Genomic DNA, 21,068 nt, shown 5'->3' with positions numbered 1-21,068 from the left:
CTTTAAGAAAAGAGCCTGACATGTTAGATACAACGGATTCATCTTCCAGGCACTGCAAAGAAGGATACTCTAATTAAAAGGTTCATCTAGAGTCCATAAAGGGAGATAAGCTCCAGGAATGGTGTTCCTTTAGGGTGAGATACTGTACTTGATCTGGTTACAGGACACATCAGAAAGAACAGATGAATCAGCACAGATCCTGATCCAGATATCAGAGAGAGGAGAAAAGTGCCCTTTTTGAAGGCATGCCAATATTACATGTAAATAGGATTCTTTCTTTACATTTCCAGTGCCAAAAGTTCAGCTCAAATTCGCTTGATAGATCTTTGCATAAATGTTTGAGCTGGTACATAGAGTCTGTACTTTTCAAGTCAGTCTATTTTTTAACAGCTCAATTTTATGTGTAATATGCTTCGTAATACTCTTTCTACAGGCTTTATTAGTTAAAGAAATATCTTTCAGAAGTACTTTTTTACACAGGACTTGTAAAATAGGTGTTAAGGTTAATGTGCAGGTTTATGTAATATAACCATACTTTGCACGTGCACCTCTTATCTGTGGGCTTCAGAGGAGGCTGGCAAAGAGTGAGGTAAACAAATTATATTTCTTCTTTAACAGTCCAGAAAACCAGTGCCTGGGATCATGTGGGATATTTGAAACTCATACTTAAGAAGAGTGTTCTGGATCCCTGCTCTGAGCCCTCAATGTGAGATCATTCTTCTTTTATTACTCAGAGGAATGCTTAAAATACACTTTTAAATGGGCATGGAGCAATGCCTCTGGAAAAGAGACCCTCAGCAGAAGGATCAGCCCTATGAAGACCATAAAGAACATTGTTCGTCTCCTCTTTTTCTTGTGTCTGCCATACAGCAAGAAATATAGATTAATGACGCTGGGAACCAAATACTTTCAGATTGAAAAGCACATTCAGTTCCTCAGCCATAGATAAAGAACAATGTTCTACTTTTCACTTAGAGTCTAAGGTGCAGAAGAAAGGAAACACTGAGGGCCAAATTCACAAAGAATGACATGATTACAGCCTCATCCCAGGTCACTGCCCATGCTATCTACCTCCATATAGAAGCAGCACAGCTGCTCACATTTGTAGAAGTGAATGTTCTTTGGCTGTGGAGACAAGCACAAACAGGCTACAGTACAGCATCAGTGAGAAATTTGATGATGGGGAGGGTTTTTTTAACTGTACAAAGACCAGAACTCTCGTATAAGGACATTATTTTTCTTCAAGCTCCCATGAATCATCCCAAGCTTTTACCTTCATCTGACATTCCGAATTCTTTGTCTATTTCTGTCCTAGGCTGCAAGGCTAGGTCCCTGTCTTCCTGTAATAAACATATCATCATAATAATCCTTCTAGTATACACAAATCTCTGGGAGAACTAGTCTGTCCTTCTGAAAAAGAGGCCAGGTGACCAGAGGAGCTGCAACTATTCTGGGGCTGAGGAGCAACACTGTGCAGGAAACAGAGTCAGGAGAGGTTATTGAGAAAACTGGTTTAAGGAGCAGAAACAAGTCAGAGAATGAGCAAGGTAGGTTAGGAAAGAACCTATGTTGTTAGGAAAAACAAATGAAGTGGCCAGTTGAAGTGGTTTCTGAACACAGAATCTTCAGTCTTCACAAAGAACTGATAAACAATTCAGGGGACAGGTCTGTTTAAAAATGACATTGAGGCCATGCAATGGCAAGTGAGCAAGATGGTGGCCCTTTGCATTTCTAATAGGAGACAGGAAAAAAACTGATAATCCATTCAAATGTTAGGTTGTGTTCAAAAGTATTTTAAGACAGGGATTGGCACCCGAGGCAGGCATTAAAAATGTTTTCACTTGATTTTCTGCACTCTAATTCTATGCATGGCAAAAAAAAGTAGATGTAGTGTTTTGCTATATTTTCCATTTATAAGCTACTCTTTCTAAGCTGTCTACAGAAAGTAAACAAACCCCAATTGTATTAGCAGTAGACTTAAAATTGACATTCAGATGATTGTTATTTCACTTGAAAAAAATGCAATTTTCTGCAAATCCAAGCCAGCTGAGAAACAGAAACAAAACTGTATCAAGCTGTTTTAATTTGTGCTTTTTACTAAAGACTCCCACAAACCCCATAGCAACTAGGGATGTATGTCCAGTAAGTGCCTGGGCCTACAGAGGTGATGGAAAGATTAACTGCCTCAGGCAGTGTTAAAGCACTATTGCTCAGAGTTAGAATCCCACTCTACTCCTGATAAATTTCCTATAAATATGGAAGAATACAAGTACAGCATATGTGAGGACTTCTTGTACTGAAAATCAAATGCAATGAACAGTTTTCCATTTTGCTTGTCTGAAGCTCTTGTCCATCTACTAAAAATGAACTATTGTGCTCTTTTTTAGCCTATCAAATCAACCTATTATCAGACATTTATTTATTAGGAATCATGGAATAGAAGAGAAAGTGTTTTAGAGCTTCTTACATAATCACAGAAACACAAAAGAGCAGGGCAGGGCAGGATCACAAAAATGCCTCTGCCAACTCAGTCAGGTTCAATTAATTATTCTATCTAAGCCTTTTCTGGGAGATATTTTTCTGCCCTGTCCCTAACAACATTCAGTGATGTTGGGCTTCCACAACCATCTCTGTGAACTTTTACAGCCTCACCATTAGAAAATTCTATATGCTATGAATCTTATTAAATCTGTTGCTTCATAATGGAGATAATTCTCCTATCTGTACACAGTTTTTATGCTGACATCTGTTGAGCTTGTGGTCAAAAGCTTCAGATCCTTTTCTCAAGGACTGTTACCTAACTAGCTAAGATCCTTTATTTGTGAATTTTTTATTCTTGTCTACGCGTAGAGCCTGGCACTTTCAATTTTATTTAGACCATTTATCCAGGGCCTCGGGAGCTCTTTGAATTCTAATGCTGCCCTCCAGCACGCTTCTTGTCCTTCCTAGCTTTGTGTCATCTACAAATGTAATAAGCATATTGCCTCTTCCATCATTCAGGTCATTAACAATGAACTGAGCTGAACTCTAGACAGGCTTTTGCCTTGTACAAACTCACTTGGGCTATCGCTACTCTCCCCATAAGGGGACTGATAATTTCTCTCACCATCATGTAGACCATATTTTTCTAGTCAGCTTATGAGAACACTGTAAGAGATGGTCAGAAGCCTTAGCAAAGTTAAAGAATATGGCATCTAGTTCTTTTCTCCTGACTGCAAGTGTTTTCAGCCCCTTTCAGAAGAAAATAAGGGTGACTTGATCTGACTTGCTCTTGGCAAATTGTGTTGGCTGCTGATCATCTCCTTATCTTATGGTCTTATGGTTTGTTTAGTCCTTTGTTCCAGCACTTTTCCAAGAATGGGAGTTGAATTGACTAGCTCCAATCCCATCCCCCATTTGGGGTCTCATGAACACTGCTTAAAGTTCTGAGATTTCTTCAGCCAATCTTTCAAGTATCTGAGAATGAAGTTAATTAGGCCCACCTGGCTTGAAAACCAGCCTAACTAATGCTACAGCTTGTTTCTTACACTTCTAGGCTGAGATCTTATGCCTTTAGAGTTATGCTGTGTCACATTGTCCTTTTTGATTCGAAAACAGTGCAAAAAGGCATTCAGCACTTTCCCTTTCATGACTGTCTGCTGTGAGACTCCCCTGACCACTGAGAACTGATAAAGCACACTGAAAACAGTGTCACATGTATATTTTCAAACAGGGAGGTTTTTATATGATTTGATTCTCTGTGCAGCTCTGTATTTTCCAAGAAAAGAGCTTTACAGGAGACCAAATCAAATACGACTGATCAGTATAGGGACTTCAAAGGGCCGGGTCCACACCTATGCAAACACATACAAGGACACCATCCTGTCCCATCATGAAAGCATTTCCAGCAGACCTGCTACCAAAATTTGGCTTTGTGTACATTAGCAACTGGAGCTTGGCAGCTGTTGAGTGAGGCAGACAAGGAGAGATATGTGTACCTGGTGCTTCTGTTGTGGGATAAGGGCTCTTTTCTTCATTTTCATTGGGCTGATAATCATCCACGTTGATCTGACAGAAATGGAAGGAGAAGCATCAAAGGCTTTATCAGACAAGGCAGACAGTTTTCATTCCCTTAGAAACCCAAGCTGTTGATGCCATCACTGCACAGAGTGCTGGCTGTCAGCAGACCTTACCTTGGTAGCAGGTGGGGACTCTTCATCAGCAGTGATCGATTTCAGCTCAATTTTCTCCTCCTTTGTCTCTTCCTCCACAGCTGTTTTTTCCATCTCCTGTTTCTTTTCTGGACTAGCAGTCCTAGCAATTTTACAAGATAAAAACCAAAGAGTTACAAAGGTGGAAAGCTGCTTCTCTTTCAGGAATTTAATGTAGTACAGCACACACCATGAGAACAATCAGCTGGCTGGCATCCCCATTCTGAACTCAGCTTCCATACCAGGCTCCACCTTGTCCTCATTTGCAGGCAAAGGCAGAGACTCTGATCTATTTTTATTCTATAGTGTCCCTTATTTTGTAGCTTTCTCAATGGCATGTGTTTGTGTTGTGTGTTTGTGAAAATGCACATTTTAGGTCTGTCAGCTGAGATCCCTTTGTTCACCCAATGACAAAGGCATGGACTATTTTCAACCCATATCTTGTGAACTTCCAGCTACATTGCCTACAAATGTTTTGCCCCTCACTGCACCCCTAGAGAGAGGGAAATCTGCTGAGCTGCATGCAGGATGAAGCAGAAAGAGCTGCACAAGAGATCTCCTCCCAGCAGCCTGGAAGACAGTGAATAGGATGAGTAAGGAGAGGCTTCCCTGCTGTTGGCAGCTGGGAATGACAGAGGAGCTCCTCATGCAGCTTGTGCCCCTTAAGTGTCTGCAGAAGCACTAAAAGATCTGGCAAGAGAAGAGCAGCATGTGGCATCAAAAGAAAAAGCAGCTGCTAAATCTCATCGTGGGAATATATTCCTCATGGCCCAAAGCAATCAGAAGATAGTAGGGAGATTCAAATGGGATGCACACCATTTCACATTCATTCTCTGCTGATGCTCTGAAAACTCATCAGTAACCCAGACTTCCTTTCCTCCGCTCACACCACTGCAAGTGGAGGGATTTCTAGCTCACAAGACTTTCCTGACTTACAGCAGGAATTCCTTTTAATAAAAACTTATATATACATAACTCCAAATACAATGACATTAATCACATGTAAAATCTATACACATACCGACAAGTTATATATATTATATATACACACATCTATGTATAGGCATCTTATTCATATATATACATACATACATACATATATATCTATATATATATATAGATATATATATCTCCATGCTGTGTGTAATCACAGGAATGTGTGCAGATAGGTGTATGCAAATGGATTTACCTAGCTAGCTTTTTCCTTTCTTTTTCCTCTTCCTCCTCTTTCTGTGCAGATGTTAAACTCTCAGCATCAGCAAGGTTGTCCACAGCAATGGCCAAAAATACATTCAGGAGGATATCTGTTTGTGTGCTACTTAAAGAAAACAGGCTTTGAAAACTGCAGGAAAAGATTATACCAAAGGTTTCTTAATTGAAAATTTTTAGCAACCTGTCATCAGATCTCTTGGATTTTCCAAACTTCCATTTCACACAACTGCGTATCCATCATGCACAAATCTACACCTTCCTTCCACACAGATAACACACTTTGTGGGTTTTCAACATTTCACAACAGAATGGCTGATGTAAAACAGCAGATTTGCAGATTTACATTTTAGTTTCCAGTTTCCCAAGAGCATCTCTCTCTGTGCAGAGAATCCCACTGAACATAAGAGGAGTATGGAATGCTTAGCATCTTTTGACAGTTTAGGTTGCACGAGTGGATATTATGGACAGCAAGCACAGTACTCTGATGAGTATTTCTGAGGTTAATTTAGTCTGGACAGTGAAGGGTTGAGCTGACAACTCTGCCATCTCCTAGCAGAGATTCCATGCATGGCCAGTCATGCCCATGTAGCTGAAGGGCAAGGAATCACAATTGTTTTCTTGTCTTACCAGTCAGTGTTCAGATCTCATGTTACAAATCTGACCACAAGGTTGTTTTATACATTTCTTGAGTGTAGGTCTTATTATACCACAATAACTTTTAAGCAAACCCTGGTTCAAGGCTTAGGCTGGAAACACAGACATCCCCCCTCCCTGGGCTCCAAGGTCTAAAGGCTCCAAAGTCAGCCAGCATTGTAGAGTTGGCTCACATTTTCACAAGGGGATCCAAGTTGTAGGTTTTTTTAAAATCTGTCAGCCAGATTGCCTACCTTGACCTTCAGATAAGTGGAATTGCACCATCGCACTTTGAAGTGAGGGCATGAAGGTCAACCCAAATGTCAAATAACAGGGTTAGAGAGATCTGAATTATGGGCACAGGCCAGAAGAGCTGGGCTGAGTCTATAAGGTGGCTTTATAGAAGCATCAGTATAAAAGGAAATGTCACCTCTGACACAGGAGGGCCATTTATTAGGGAAGCAGAAACTAAACAGGGACAAATTTGGAGCAAACTGCGATAGGGAACAGAATGGCAGCTCTATGTTACATGCAAATTCCTGTGAAGAGACACTCACAGCACAATCCTGCAATGTGCTTTGTGCCTCCTGGGGTGAGTACAGTGCCCTCATTTCACCTTAAAGCCAGACAGAACTGAAGTTACTCAACTGAAGTTACTCCAGCACAGGCTGGAAGATAACAGAGCACAAAATTTTCTGTTTGAAGAACACACAGATTGCAGGGACTGAAATGGAACACAGGTCCTGTTAGTTTATACATGAATTAATACATGATCTCACATAAATCAATTATGTCAAACATATGTTACTCCTACTATAGCATTTACATATAGCATATTGCAGATTATACATATTTCTATTCCACGTAAGACTTGGATGGAAGCACATGGAATATATTACTAAAAGAAGTCATTAAAGTAAAAAAAAAAATGCAGTAAGTACAGTAGGAACGCCCAGAGATTAGCTTGTGGAGAAGGCAGGAAAGAAAAACATATGAGAGAATTAAGGGGAATGAAAAATAAAAACACTAAACATGTAAAGATACTAAATAAAAGCTAGCCTGTGGAACTAGCACATAGCTGGCTCTTACAACTGTTTATATGCCTTAGCACCAGCTAAAACAAAATTAACTTTTTAAACTTTTGGCAGTGTAACGCTAAAATTCAGACGTAGGGAAAAGGCAAAAACGTGAGGTGTGAAATTCACTATTTTCTGACATATCAAAGCAAATAGTGGTTTTAATTCATCCCCTCTTGCAGAAAAGAGTAGCATCAAAGGATACAGTTTCCACAGATGAAGAGGATGATGAAGTAAATACAGACCAACATTCCTGGAAAAGAGGGGCCGCCATAAGCCATGATCCCATCATACATCACCGAATTCCAGTCCTCCCCAGTCAGGATCTAAATGACACATTCCCACCAATAAGGGATACAGTGTTAGACCACACAGAGAATTTAAAAACCCCATTAACACAAAGATACCCACTGTCCTAGAGAACACCCCCACCCCCAGGATGGAGCTGATGGAGACTCTGTCCATCTAGAACATTAAAAAAAAACAAAAAACAAAAAAAAACCCACAGAACAAAGAAAATGCAAAGAAGGCCTGTGCTCAAAGTGTGAAAAATCCCCAAATAGTGTATTCTTGAAGATGATTGCTAAAGGCAATGGCTCTCCTAGACAAATCTGTTCAAGTGTCCCCGTTGCTCCAAGCATTTCCCTCCCATGTTCCTGTTGTTTCAGACAGGCTCCACACCCTTTAGCACTGCCCTCAGCACAGCCCTCCAGGCCATTGCCCTTCTCCTCACATGTCAGTGAAATTATGATGCTGAGGCTCTTGGTGGGTCACTCCCAAAGCTTCAGAGGGCTTAAAGGCCCATGGGATTACTTCTGTGAGCAGGTATTTGTTCCCCAGAGCAGGGAGACAGCAGCAGGGCTGGGCTCTGGCAGCAAGCACTGCCCAGGAACATGGTGATGGCTGTTCTCTTGTCCTGCTCTGCTCCATGGCCTTGCAACACACAGGGGTTTTATCTTTGTTCCTGCTTTGGGAGGGAACACTCCATGCTGGCAGCTCTTAGGAGCCTGGAGCTTTAGGGTCCAGCCCCATCCTAGGGCCTGTCAGGCTGCAGGACCTATCTTGCCCCATGAAAACACAATGTGTTGGCCCCCGGGGACCACTCGTGCCCTTACCTGGAACACAGTCAGGAGGGACTGAGGGAAGTTGTCAAATGTACTCCTCCTGGTCTGCATCTCATCAAAGTTAAACTTGCCCCCAAAGAGCTGCATCCCCAGGAGTGAGAAGATGATGATGAAGAGGAAGAGAAGCAGCAACAGGGAAGCAATGGAGCGGACTGAATTCAGAAGTGAAGCCACAAGATTACTCAGGGAGTTCCAATATCTGGGAGAGAAAACAGAAGCAGTTAAAATTCTTTTGGTTCGAGACAGGTGCTTATGGAGTGCACAGGATATTGGTTCAGGCTGCCTTCTGTGTAAAGCAGGCATTTCCAAACACCCTGTTAAGCAGTGAATCATTGATGTGCCTCCCTAAGATAACGAGACCTACTGCAGCTAATGAGTAATTTTACTACCACACGTGTACATACACAATTCCCCCCACCCCCCACTCCCTCCACACACACACACACATAAGATTATTACACCACTCTCCATCTAAGGCTCTGCACATCTTATATCAATATACAGTGATTAGTTCTTGCTGCTTCAGTGAGTTACATTCTAACCAACCTCATTACAACACTCACAGATGTTGTGGCAGCCAGAATACCTCACTCCAGAGAATGGCCTGTAATAACTAGCAAGAACAGATGGGAAAACTGTTTGGATGCAAATACAAACTTACCCAAAATTTGGAGTGTGTGAGTGTGTGCTTGGGCTCACTCACAGAGAGGTTGCTGAGCTCTCTGGGACTGGGAGGAATGAAACAGGTATCAATGCTCCTTTTACAAGGACACTAAAGAAAACCCCAGATCTATATTTATTTGGAAAACTACAGTATTACTTGTTTATTTTGTTTTCAAACCTACTCTACATCTCCAAGAGGCTGCAGAACATTTTCAAATTGCTTCAGTCAAGAGACAGGATGGTTAAGACATTTTCTCCCAGCGTATTCAGGCGTGTGCCCAGTTCAGACTCATGTATGATGCAGGGAGAGGATCTTTTTGCCCTTGTGGTTCCAGTTTAGGGTTCAGAGAGATGCCAGCAGCATGTTTGCTGCAGCATGTAAGTTTGCACTCTTTGCCAGCCTGCAGAATATTCACAAGCTGGGAAGAGGCTTTAGAAAAAAATTCTAAAGAATTCACCACATCACCCATGAAGCAACTTCCACTTTGGTCTTGCATGTGCTCAATCACGTCTAATCTACTGGTTAGCTGGTCATGAGCTATTCTCTTTTGTGCTTTGAGGCTGGCAGAGTTTTCAGACTGGGCTAAAGATTAGCTCTCATCCTCCAATTGCCTCATTTTGATGCACATTATCGGCAAAGCCTCAACAGCTTTCACAGGTCAGCAAGCCAGCAGTGTTTGCCTGTGCCACCATGCTTTGAGACTCTGCCAAGGCCCTCTAATCCCTTCTCTCAAGGCCCACAACTTTGAACATTTCTTTTCTCAGAGGATTCTGCATTGCTAACCATACTTTCCCTGAAGACAAAAGTTCCAGGTAAAAAGGATGGCAGACTGGTGCTCTGGCTCTTCTGTGGAAACCTTATCCTTCAACTCATCATTTTTTTCTGAAGGTAGTATACATCCTCGTTACAGACAAGGTTTCTTAAAATCCTAGTTAAATTCATATTTTTTAAATGTTGATCTAAAAAGAATACTTTTTTTGTCCTGTGGAAGGCAGGGCTGCCTGAGCAGCCCAGCCACTTCAGGAAGATTAGCAATGTGATCTGCAGAGGGACATCACCATGTCCTCTCAAGTTCAGCAGCAGGTTCATCTCCAAGGACTCAGCTTCAAAGAGAGCTGTGATGTTTTCCCTCCAACCCAGCTTCAGCACTTCAGAGAAAACTAGGATGCTTTAAAGTTTAACTGCAATTAAAGAGATGAGCAATGAAAAACTACAGAACAAAGGTAAGGGCATGGAAGCTGTGGGCTCAGTGCCACCAAATATCCACACGAAATGTGCAATGTAACAGCTCCCTGTGTTTGCAGTTATGCTCACAGCTCACATACATTCACACTTTGGAAAGAAGGGAAAGTGACACAGGAGAAGGGAAAAATTCATTCTCATGAAAGTCAAATGAATTCAGGGTCCTTAAAGCAGAGGTTGATGGGCTCCAGAATATCTCCAAGTCCTCCAATGTCAGCCAGGACACATTTTCTAGGTCTTCCTAGCAGTGCCCTTAAGAAGCAGTGGAGCTGTTACACATGTGAACAGTCCCAGTGACTCAGTTTAAGCTTAAAGGCCTTGCTATATCAGCTCACAACTGTGTAGACTTCTATCAGCTCTGCATTTCTTACAAATAGCTCAATACCTGGCATTCAGATTCTTATATAAGTATCAAGCTTCAAGCAATTAACTGAGATGGCCTGGTGGCAAGATCAGTGCTGTTTTATCTGTGTACTACTGCTAACTAGAAATATAGCACCACAAAAAAAGTAAATAAACCAATCAGGGAAAAAAAAAAAAAGGAGAAAAAGAAAAAAGGAGAGGATAAGAAATGTTTGACTGATTAGGATGTGAAAATAACAATAGTTTTATCTCAGGGTCCTAGAAGCCTGACCTGAGGTTACCATCTGTCCCATCTGGTGGTTGCAGAACTAACATGACCTCCCTCAAAGAGTGAGATCTGGACTACTCAGTGAAACACAAGGGTTTCATGTCAGCAATGGCTGAAGAAGAAGGTTCTCACTACTTCATCCTCTCTGGTTATCACCTTACTACAAAGGAAAAGTCAGCACTGGATGCTGGATGGAATAGGAGGGTTTGGACCAGGCAGCTTTTAGTGGGAAGTATGAGAGAAAACAGTGCTGCTGCCTCAGATTTATGGGGAAATGGGTGTGCTTCTGAACAGCCCCCACTGCAGATCCCAGGCCCTTGAGAGTGCCAGTGAAGGAAGATCTGCACAGCCCCAGGTGAGCAGGACGTGACTGTGATCCCTGTTTCAAAGCAGGAATTATGCACAGAAGTCAAGTGGTTTGTTCAACACCTCACACCACAACCCATTGCAGAACTGGATTAGAGCTTACCCTGTTCTACTCCCCTCCCCTCTCTCTCCATTGCCTTCCCCTATAGCTTTATGATCACATCTCTGGCAATCACAGATGCAGGGCTTAAAGCAGCAGCAACAGCTGGCAGACTCATTATTGGAAAGCTTCCCACCCTGCTCATCCAATATAAAACCACTTTGACAGTGATTTTTGACAGAATGTACAACAAATGGGGCACCCCATCTCTCCTCCCTACAAATAACAGTGACTAACCTAGTGGCAGGACTAGATATAAAACATCAAATTTCTGTATGCTGTCACAAATTATATGATTTATTTTTTAAATACAAAGGACTATAATACAAATAAAGCAGTAAAAGATTATTTATAATGAAAAAATAACCTGTCTCCTCATAACAAAGTGAGATGTTCTGCACAGCACTTTAAAAATTAGGGAGAATAAAACAGATTACATTGTCTGCTTGTCTAATGTATTTATAATTTTGGAAGAAATGTTTGGTCTTGAAAGTCTAAAAAATGTTTCTAAAATGATATGCTGTTCATCTGATGGTATCTTTATTTGTTCCTATTCTATTATGGAGCTATATTTGTGTTTCTTGTAGAATTGTATCATCTTGATGACCCAGAATTTGTTTGTGCATGGTATTTACAATGGAAAATCGATGCAAATATATAAAGAATGGTCTACCTTCTGATATAGTCTTACCAGAGTGATTGTCCTGCTTTGTACCCTTTTGATATCCTAGATTATCACTTTTCTCACTTCCACTGTATGTCCCCATATGCTCATGAATGTATGCTTGATATAAAACATGACTCTATAATTCCTCCTGCCCCTCCTAGCTTTCCAATGTTGTATCTTTCTGAATTATCATTGTACTCAGATGGGGTATTCCACCAGTGTTGATAATGTCATTAATAAATCCTCATTGTATTCAGAGCTGAGTGAGCAATAGAAAAATGTGTAATTTACTGGAGAAAGTAAAAGTTTGTCTTTAATGCCAAAGTATTCTGTCCTGCAGTAAGGCATGAGTGAGCCTAAAATATTGCTTAGGAGGCTTGTGTTAGGGTCTTCCACATGAGGGTGAACTTCACCCACAGAGTGAAGAATTACGAAGAAAATTATGAATAATTACAAAACATATAAATTTGAAACTACTGCAGCCTACTTGTCAATATTTTAGGAATAGGAAAGAAAGAAAGAGAGAAAAATCTGATTAATACATTATGCATCATGAGTTCTTCCTTAGCTCTGAGCTTTACACACAGACCCATGCACCAATTGCAGGAGACATATTCCAGGTAATACTTTTTCCAGGAAAAATTGTATTTTAATTGTGTTGCAGAGTGAAGGCAAATGTAACCACTCCTACTGCTGATTGGTTCCATCATCACATTTCTGCCAGAAGCTTTAGGAATATGTGAGTACTCCACCAGCTCAGGTTTTCTAAAGCATTAATGATATTCTCTCAGTGTTTGCCTTTCTGTTAGAGAATTCTCTTAGCTAGCTTATATATTTCATGTAGGAGTGGAGACATGTCTTGAAAAAACAATGACCTCTCCAGGATGCTATGTTGAAGCTCATGCTTTTATAGCTGTTGGTATGTTGCCCTGGGTGTATCTGATTACCCAGTGCCTGAAACAGCTACTGCTTTCTTCAGGAACCAGGCCTAGGACTTGGTCATGGACAGATCCAGGAAAAACAATCCCCACACCAGAGATCCCCACTATTTCTGAAAGAGCAAAGATGCCTTTCTTGCTGGAAACTCTTATTTCCCCTTTCTGGGAGGGAACCTTCCCCTCAGGAGGGTTTTCCCCTCTTCTATGATCACACATGCAAAGAGACCACTTTTCCCCCACTTTTGAAAGAGCTGTAGGTTTGTTTTGGCCTCTCTCTCTGAGACTGCGAACCAGTTTTCTGTCTCTACCATCTGACCCTGAGATCCATCCATCCTGCCAGAGATCTGAGCCTCAGAAGATTTAAGGGCAAATCTTGCATGATGCACAGTTCCAAGTCTGTTGTTTTTTCTGCCTCTCAGCTTTGGACTTGTTTTTTTCATGTCCTGTGTTTTCTATCTCTAAATTTGTCAGAAATTTCCTCTTGGGGAGGGAGGGGGGGGGGGGTGTTACAGGAATTGTAGGGACATTTTCATGGCTGAGCAGGCAGAAAAAGAACTCTTTCACAACCTCAGTCAAGCTTTTTGTGAGGTGCTGGCTGGTGCCCACATGGGAAAAGGCAAACTTTGTGCTGCCTGGGGCAAGTGCTTGGATGATTTGTTGCAACAGCTCTGGGTAAGTTTGGAGCTGATCTCTCCTACAAACTCCCCTCAAGCGGAAAAAGCCCTTCCAAACCAAGCTGGTGTTTTGGAGGTATCTGGCTCAGCAAGCAGTGACTGTTTAATAGATATTACTGTGCCTTTATGTAGAGGGAGAGGGGAAAGAATGGAAACAGAAATGAGGAGATACTGGAAGATGGGAAAAGTCTGGTTTCTTCATAAAGTTGCTGCTTCGTGATAGACTCCTTGGAAGGGGAATAGCTGGCAACATCCTTTGCCTGTAGCTGCTGGTATTGACACAATCTCCCACTCAGGTCACTGTTGAGCCTACTGGAGCTGGCATGGGCTCCTCAGTCAAATGCTGGTTTGGCTCAAAGCCTTTCAGGCTCCTCTCTGTCATCAAAAAGCGTCAGAGGAGGTCACAAAGCTATTGGCTGGTTTGGTTTTCTTTCTCTTTTGCAGAGAACTGTAAGAGCCCGAGGTCAGTTCACATGATTCCAGATTTCAGTTTAACACTTTACGTGGTATTGGGTGTCTCCAGCTGCTTGTGCCAGACTCCTCACCCCTCACACTGGGGATGGATGTCCAGCCTGTACAGCCCTCCCCATCCTGTTACAGACTTCAGAAGATGAGGACTGGTAATCTAGCATTGTAGCACTCTCACTACCTAATTAGTAGTAGAAAAAGTGAAAGTAAACGGGGATTTGAATTACTTGTACTCATATATATTGTGCACTGAGCAGCAGCCCTCCTCCAGCCCCAGAGAAGCAATAAAGTACCTTGTGATTTTAAATATTCTTAGGAGTCTCACACATCTCAAAACCGAAATGCCCAGCGGTGACATGATCTTCGTCTCCACCAGGATGGTTTCCAAGATGCCTCCACACACAATGAAACAGTCAAAGCGGTTGAACAGGGACACAAAGTAGGCCTGGAGACCAAGGCTGTACATCTTCAGCAGCATCTCTGCCGTGAAAAGAGCTAGCAGCACCTTATTGGCAGTGTCTCATGAAAAGCAAAAAGAAACAGATTAAGGAAACTTAGTGAAAAGATCATCACAACTAATCATTGGCCGTTGCTTCTAAGAAAACATTTTAAGGATCAGTCTGAAAAGTTAACTTCGCATAGCTTGGGTCAAAGAATTAACTTGAAAAGCGTGGGCATCTCATTCACAGAAATGTTTTAGCAAGAGAGTTACAGCAGTTCTCATGTACTGCACATACAGCTGCAATGTATTACACAACCTCCAATGGCAGGGACACGCCTTCCCATGCACAACCTGCCTTCACACCCGTCATCTGCAGAGGAGAGTGGGAATAGAAGAGCTGCTGTGCTACCTACTGTTGCTTAATTAAGCCTTTTCAGCTGCTCTCACCTCCAGAGAGAATTCAGTTGTTCTGCAGACAGAAGAACGTAACAAATCACTCTTCATCACCTCCCTGATAATTAGAATTTATTATAAATGCCATTTCAGGGGAAACCTTGGACAATGTGGGGTTCCCAGTAGCTAGCCATAAATTGGGAATCCAGTTGCTGCAAGTATTTATTTAAAATTAGCATAATCTTCTGATTTCACTTACACCCAATGGAACACTGCTTTGGCTGGAAAGGAGGTTTTTACATCTTTTCTATAGCTTCCCCCACCACAGGCAGATAAGTTTACTGTATTCTTTAGGACCCTCCACAGACACAGGAGTGCTGGGAGCTGTGCATGCTCCTTTTACATTGCATGGTTTAATGCATCAGCTCTCCTCTCAGCTCCCTTTTTGACAGCCCCCATAATGAACAGAACCAGCAGCTCCTCCTCACCTTGGACCTCCGTGAGCCAGTCTGGCTGGTTGTAGTGCTCAGAGGCAATGGTGAGAGTGTTGAGAAACACGAGGAAGATCACCAGCCAATAGAAAACATTGGACTTGACAGCAGCACGGCACTTCCTTCTGCAGAATCGATTCCATCGGCGCCAGTAGCGACTTGAAAAATTGAAGAAGGGAAAGTTCTTTTCAGAAAAGGATCTTTAGGCTAATGCAGCTCTCTGTCTTGATTTATTGTTCAAGAATGGTAGGGAGTAACTCAAGTTCACCCTGAGAAACACTCTCTCATCTGAGTCGACACTTGAGAACATCCTTCCTATATCTATAGGAATAAAGTTTGTTCTAAACCAATTTTCAAGAGCTTCAAGAAACACCTTAATCTGAGTAAGACATCCACTGCAGAAACCTCAAGGGATTTTTTAGCTCAGTTGGCACAAAAATAAATATTTTCCTTGTACTTGATTCCTGTGACCTGCAACAACACCTTTCCCAGCCTCAGGACAGTCAATAGATTCTCTATCACATGGAGCTGAAGGATTAAGTCTTTGGAGAGGTGAGGTCAAACAAAATCCAAAGAATGTTTCCAGCATTCAGCAACATTCAGGAGTAAGCCCAGTACAAGGGCTAGTTCTGAAAAAAATCCCAAAACTGAGGGGACTTCAGCATCTCACCTTCATGCCTGGAACTAAGGGTACCATTTGCTAATCAAGACAATTTTTAAAGTTTGCCTTCCATGAACACATCCCCTTGTGTCACTGATTTCTCAGGGTAATTACTAACCATAGATGATATTTAAAGCTAATTACACACCTCCTACTCTTCAGAATTTAACTTGCATAGCAACCAGTTTCTAGGCAACACTTGCCACTGTATAATAAATCTAATAGTTTTATATAGATACTACATACATATGTGTGTGTGTCTGAAGTGACACACACATACACGATGTTACAGGAGAAAGAACTTGTCTGCTCTTGCCCTTTGTATAATTTTCAGTGGCAAACTATAGCCATGCTTGAGATCAGGGTTCTCATCTACAGGAACTAAAGCCAGACCATGTAAACACAATGTGAACAAGGATCTTGCAACAACATTTTAACAGGCGGTCAAATCTAGGGTGTTTTACCTATGCAATTTACAAAGGCACCTAATCTATCACAAACAGATACATTTTGTGTTTTGCAGTGGATTTGGGACAAGAAATAATCTTCCCAACTTCCAAAGTGGGCACCACACTTAGACATTAATGTTGCCATTAAACTATGTGCAATCTCACACGCTTTTGTGCATATTTTGCACAAATGTGCGTGCACATGACAATGTATGGTGTTTTCTGTGCTTACACCCACATTCTTTACATGAGGATGTCACATATGTGCTTCCCAAATTGACATTACTCATTGCTCCTTAGGTAAGCAGAAGGACTCAGTTACACACTGTGGCAGCAGCTCTCTGGGCACAGAGAGCAGGCACAGACTTTCCCAGGCATTTTCCCAGGATAGGCTGTGGGAAAATCAGAGAAAAGAATGAGAAACAATTCTTATCTCCACTTGTTGCACCTGCTGTTATGCACATGTGGAATGTGTCATGGAGATTTGTTTACCAAAGGGTGATTTCTTAATTGGACAATGGATGGTATTTGGGTTGATTGACCAATTAGATCAATACTGGATCAGACTGCCTGTAAGGGTTACTGAGTTTCTTAATAAGTGTAGTGTAATATAGTATAAGATGATATAATAAAGCAATTGATCAGCCTTCTGCAATCATGGAGTCAATGCTAATTATTCCCCAGCTGGGGGCCTGCAGCGACAACACACTTGCTCCATTTATTCTGAAAATTGATTTAGTATTTTATAAACCTGACTTTGAATTCAGGGTTATGGAGGCAGCTGAGATCCTACCAAAGCAGTGGAAATGGACCTTAACAACCAAGTTCCATGAGTTCAGTCAGCCTCTCCAGTGAAACCCCAGAAATAGCCATGTTAGGACTGCTTAATTTTTCCAAAAGCTCTAAGACAACAGAAAACCAAACACCACCAGAGAAGCTCCCCATGTCCCAGGCTGAATGGGAGAATTTCACAAGTAAGATGCCAGCTTCATCAGCTGAAATCTTTACAATCAAGCAAAGCTGAGAAGTTCAACAAAGACAGCCTTGAGCAGGCAGGGCTGAAGTTGACAGATATAGTATAATTATGTGGTTGAACTGGATTTTTATTTCTGAGTTTGTATTTTATGGTTTGAGATACAAAGTTAGCACAGATAGGTACTTCAGTAGTCAGTAGTCCCTGTGCCTTATTTCAGTGTGAAACTAAGAAAAAAATTATGAGTAAAATCTGACATATTTAGCAGGATCTCCTAGAATCACCACTGCATCCCAGCAATGCTGGTGTAAACAACTTCAGAAAAGAGCAAAAATGGTAGAAAGAAGGAAAAGTCAGTTTTACTTACCTAAATTTTGATTTTGAGATCCGATGCCTGAAAGAAAAGAATTGCCATTAGAGTCTCTGAAGCTGTCCCACACCTCCCAGGCTTTTGTGAAAATAGAAATAGAAAGAAACAAAATTAAGCTCAATGCATTTTTTAATCCATGCTGTTTTTCCCTTGCATCTGTTGTAAGTCAATGTAGGCACTGGGTATAGCTAGAATTCCCCAATAACCAAATCTTGTGCTTTGGTGTGACTCATGAAGTAGAAGTCATGCCATGGTGGCATTTTACCATTTATAGATATCAGTGAACTCTACAAATGCTACCAAATTTATTTCTCAAGTATGATTTTTTTTTGTCACTATTTTTTTTCTTATAGTAAAAAATGTATGACTTTATACAGACAGTCTTGTTGCTTTCATACATCACTTATCACTTCACTATGTATACACATATTATGAAACAATTGTGAAAATAATTTTTTTCTGTAATTGAAGGTAAAACAGTGCAAGGCAAATATTTTCAAACTTAGTTACACACACTTATTTGGTCTTGGTTATTTATGTAAATCAGTTTGCATTCAAATGAGTCTGTACAATAATAGATTCTGCTGCTATCAATGAAATTTTGAGAATTAAGCATTCCCAAAAATTTGGCCATATTCCCACTATATATGTGTTTAAATATCTAATTCCATGCATTTGGATTTATTCACCTACATAATCTCACTAATTTTTTATGAGAAGTCACAGGCAAAGCTAGAAATAAGCCCCAGTTTTTAAACCACTACCTTGGTGTGCTTGACACATGTCCTGTAAGGCCTTTGAGCACTTTGGCTGTCTTTTGGTGAATCCATAATGGTGCACAGAGAGAAATAAATGTATGTGGATACAATGCTGTGAGTCAGAGGTGACTTGTGGAGCTGCAAAATCTACCACCAATAGCAGCAGAAGTGAAACTCTGGGGAATGACTGTGGAAAAAAGTATTTCTGCTGGGTTGAAACATTCCTTAAGGTTCCCTCTATGACAGGAAAGTTGGTCATTGTTGACAGCAGTCAGCAGAGGTCTTACTGCACTGCCCTAAAATTGGATTCACTGTTAGTAGAGATGGGAGAATGTAATTCTCTGAGCATCTAACACTTCTTACTGTAGCAGCCTTCACAATGGTCCTGTCCCTGCTTGAGGACATCAGTTACTGACAAGTAATCAGTGATAGGTCAGGTTCCTTATCTGGAAGAGGTTTTAGTCAGGGGAACTTTTCACCAGCAGATGGGCTGAGCTAAAAAAAGAAAAAGGCCTTTGCACCAAATACCCAAATACATCATTCCTGCTGTGTCACAGGCAGCTTGTCTAGGGCACACACTGGGCAGCAGTGAGGTTACAGACACGTGCAAGACTCTTGAGAAAGAAGAAATAATGTGCTGACAGACCAGAATACTAAATTATGCTGCAGGGAGCTCTAACAAGGATGCCAAGTGAAGCACCTACGAAACACATCCTTAATGTTAAAGCTATTCCTACTTCTCACTGAGAATTCTGGCTTGAGGATCACTACCTACAAACTGCAATGGAGCAGATTTACAGGCAACAGGAAAGAGGGCTCAAAGAAGGGAAGTGCAAAGATGTAAAAATCACAACGAAGCAGAAAGCTGAGCACGGGAAAGGAGGTGGTAAGGATTTTGATAGGAATAGTTTGGCAGGGACAGAGGGGGAGAGAGAGTGAGAGCAAGAGAGAGAGATGGAAGGGGATGGACAGGGAGTCTGAAATCCTCTGGTGGCCTCTCTGGTTAATGGTTTCTCAGTGAGGCAGCACTGGAATATTTTATTTATTTAAGCAAAAGAGATGCAGCAGGTGTAGTACTCATCATGCATGTGATAATTATATCTTTGGAGCATTATGAACAGCAGCCAAGTGCATTCAGTGCTCCCACAGGTTACCTAGAGCCTTCATCCCCCTCCCTCCACCTTGCCTTACTGCTGTGGCAGAAGGCTTTATCACATGTGGGTGTGCTATATATATGGAAGAGGACAAGGAAGGAGGATTAGATTTATATTTAGAGGTAGAATCAGAGAGCAAAATGGAATTTTGGAAATTAACTGTATAATAAATGTTTCTGAAAACATTATGCATGAATCTGAAACATGTTTTTCAAATGACTCTTTGGATTAAATTTTTTTCCGAACTTGGGTTACCAGTGTCACATCAAAAAATGATTTTATAGCATCACTAGGGGCTGTCAAATAGTTTGGAAATAGGGCCTTACCACAGTGTCTGTAACACTCCAAGCTGGCACTGAATGGGTTCAGAGTGGACCAGATTATCTGCTGAGTTTAAATGTGGATCTCTTGCATCTCTGGTGTCCTGGGAGTTTTATGTTGTTGGGAGAAAGAGGGTGACTCCAATTTTGTCCAACTCTGGAATGGCTTGAGATGCTCTTGTTTAAAATTATGGTAAAGGAGCCTAATGGAAACCACTTCAGATCACTACTGAGTGCTTTTATCACAGGAACCATGTAACTCAGCTTGTCTTTTAGAAAAACAAACACAAAAATCAGATCTCTGTTTGACTAGCTGTCTTTGAAATTCTCTAGAACTCCTCTAACCTTACATTGTTATGTACAACACACAGATAAGATGGTGAAATCTACAGGTTTTTATCCACATAAACTCTGGATAATCAGCATAACTCAAATGTAATGAGATATCCCACATTCCGAGAGTTAAAGTCTTCATTTTCCTGTTCATGGTAGACACCAGACAAGGTGTTTGTGAAGGATGTGACAGTTTTGTGTAAGAGGGATTGAGGGCTCTGTGGAATTGTACACACAACAGACAATTCCAGCATTCACACAACATTCCAGTTCTGGAAAAATCGTGTAGGTCACTAAGCATGACACAAAGGCCACATTACAGTTGTTTTCTGGGTGTGGACAATATCAAACATGACCATTATCTGCCTCTCTGGTCACAACTACTTTTGTATTGTATGATCCCAACTTAGAGGAAGCCATATCTTCATAAGGACTACTAAAAGCCTTTGGATACCAGGAAAAGCTGTCAGAAAAGCAGCAACACAGAAACGGACTTTACTAAGCTTCTAGGTTTCCTCTGCATCAGAGGAACTTTGGAGAACATCCAAAGAGCTTCTCTGGCCATATCTTACATATTTTATTACTGTGAGAAGGCAGTCCTGGTGTGACATGGATTCTGCTTTGGTGCAAAGTGGTGCATTTGTGCAGTAACTGGTAAGGATAGTGCAATAAGAATCTACAGAATAGCCTTAAAAAAATTGGATCTGTCAAACGTGAGTTGGTTTGCTATTCAACAGGC

General features: G+C 41.3%; 1 protein-coding gene across 5 annotated transcripts in view; it reads right to left on the bottom strand.

Moving 5' to 3' along the window:
* The window catches only part of CACNA1C (calcium voltage-gated channel subunit alpha1 C), a 414,418-nt gene that overhangs the window by 89,751 nt on the left and 303,599 nt on the right, over positions 1-21,068 (bottom strand). For all 5 annotated transcript variants that reach the window (XM_021535026.3, XM_021535027.3, XM_021535028.3 and 2 more), the window contains exons 11-18: positions 17,762-17,788; positions 15,309-15,469; positions 14,279-14,504; positions 8,227-8,434; positions 7,317-7,437; positions 5,380-5,494; positions 4,173-4,293; positions 3,978-4,047 (exon numbers count right to left, since the gene is read on the bottom strand). In XM_021535026.3, the coding sequence (XP_021390701.1) occupies positions 3,978-4,047; positions 4,173-4,293; positions 5,380-5,494; positions 7,317-7,437; positions 8,227-8,434; positions 14,279-14,504; positions 15,309-15,469; positions 17,762-17,788 (1,049 nt within the window). The remainder of the gene's footprint in view (positions 1-3,977; positions 4,048-4,172; positions 4,294-5,379; positions 5,495-7,316; positions 7,438-8,226; positions 8,435-14,278; positions 14,505-15,308; positions 15,470-17,761; positions 17,789-21,068) is intronic.

This window comes from Lonchura striata, chromosome 5, assembly GCF_046129695.1.
Source record: "Lonchura striata isolate bLonStr1 chromosome 5, bLonStr1.mat, whole genome shotgun sequence".
NCBI lineage: Eukaryota > Metazoa > Chordata > Aves > Passeriformes > Estrildidae > Lonchura > Lonchura striata.
Note: the sequence above shows the minus strand (reverse complement) of the source record. Positions and strands in the feature narration are given on the sequence as shown.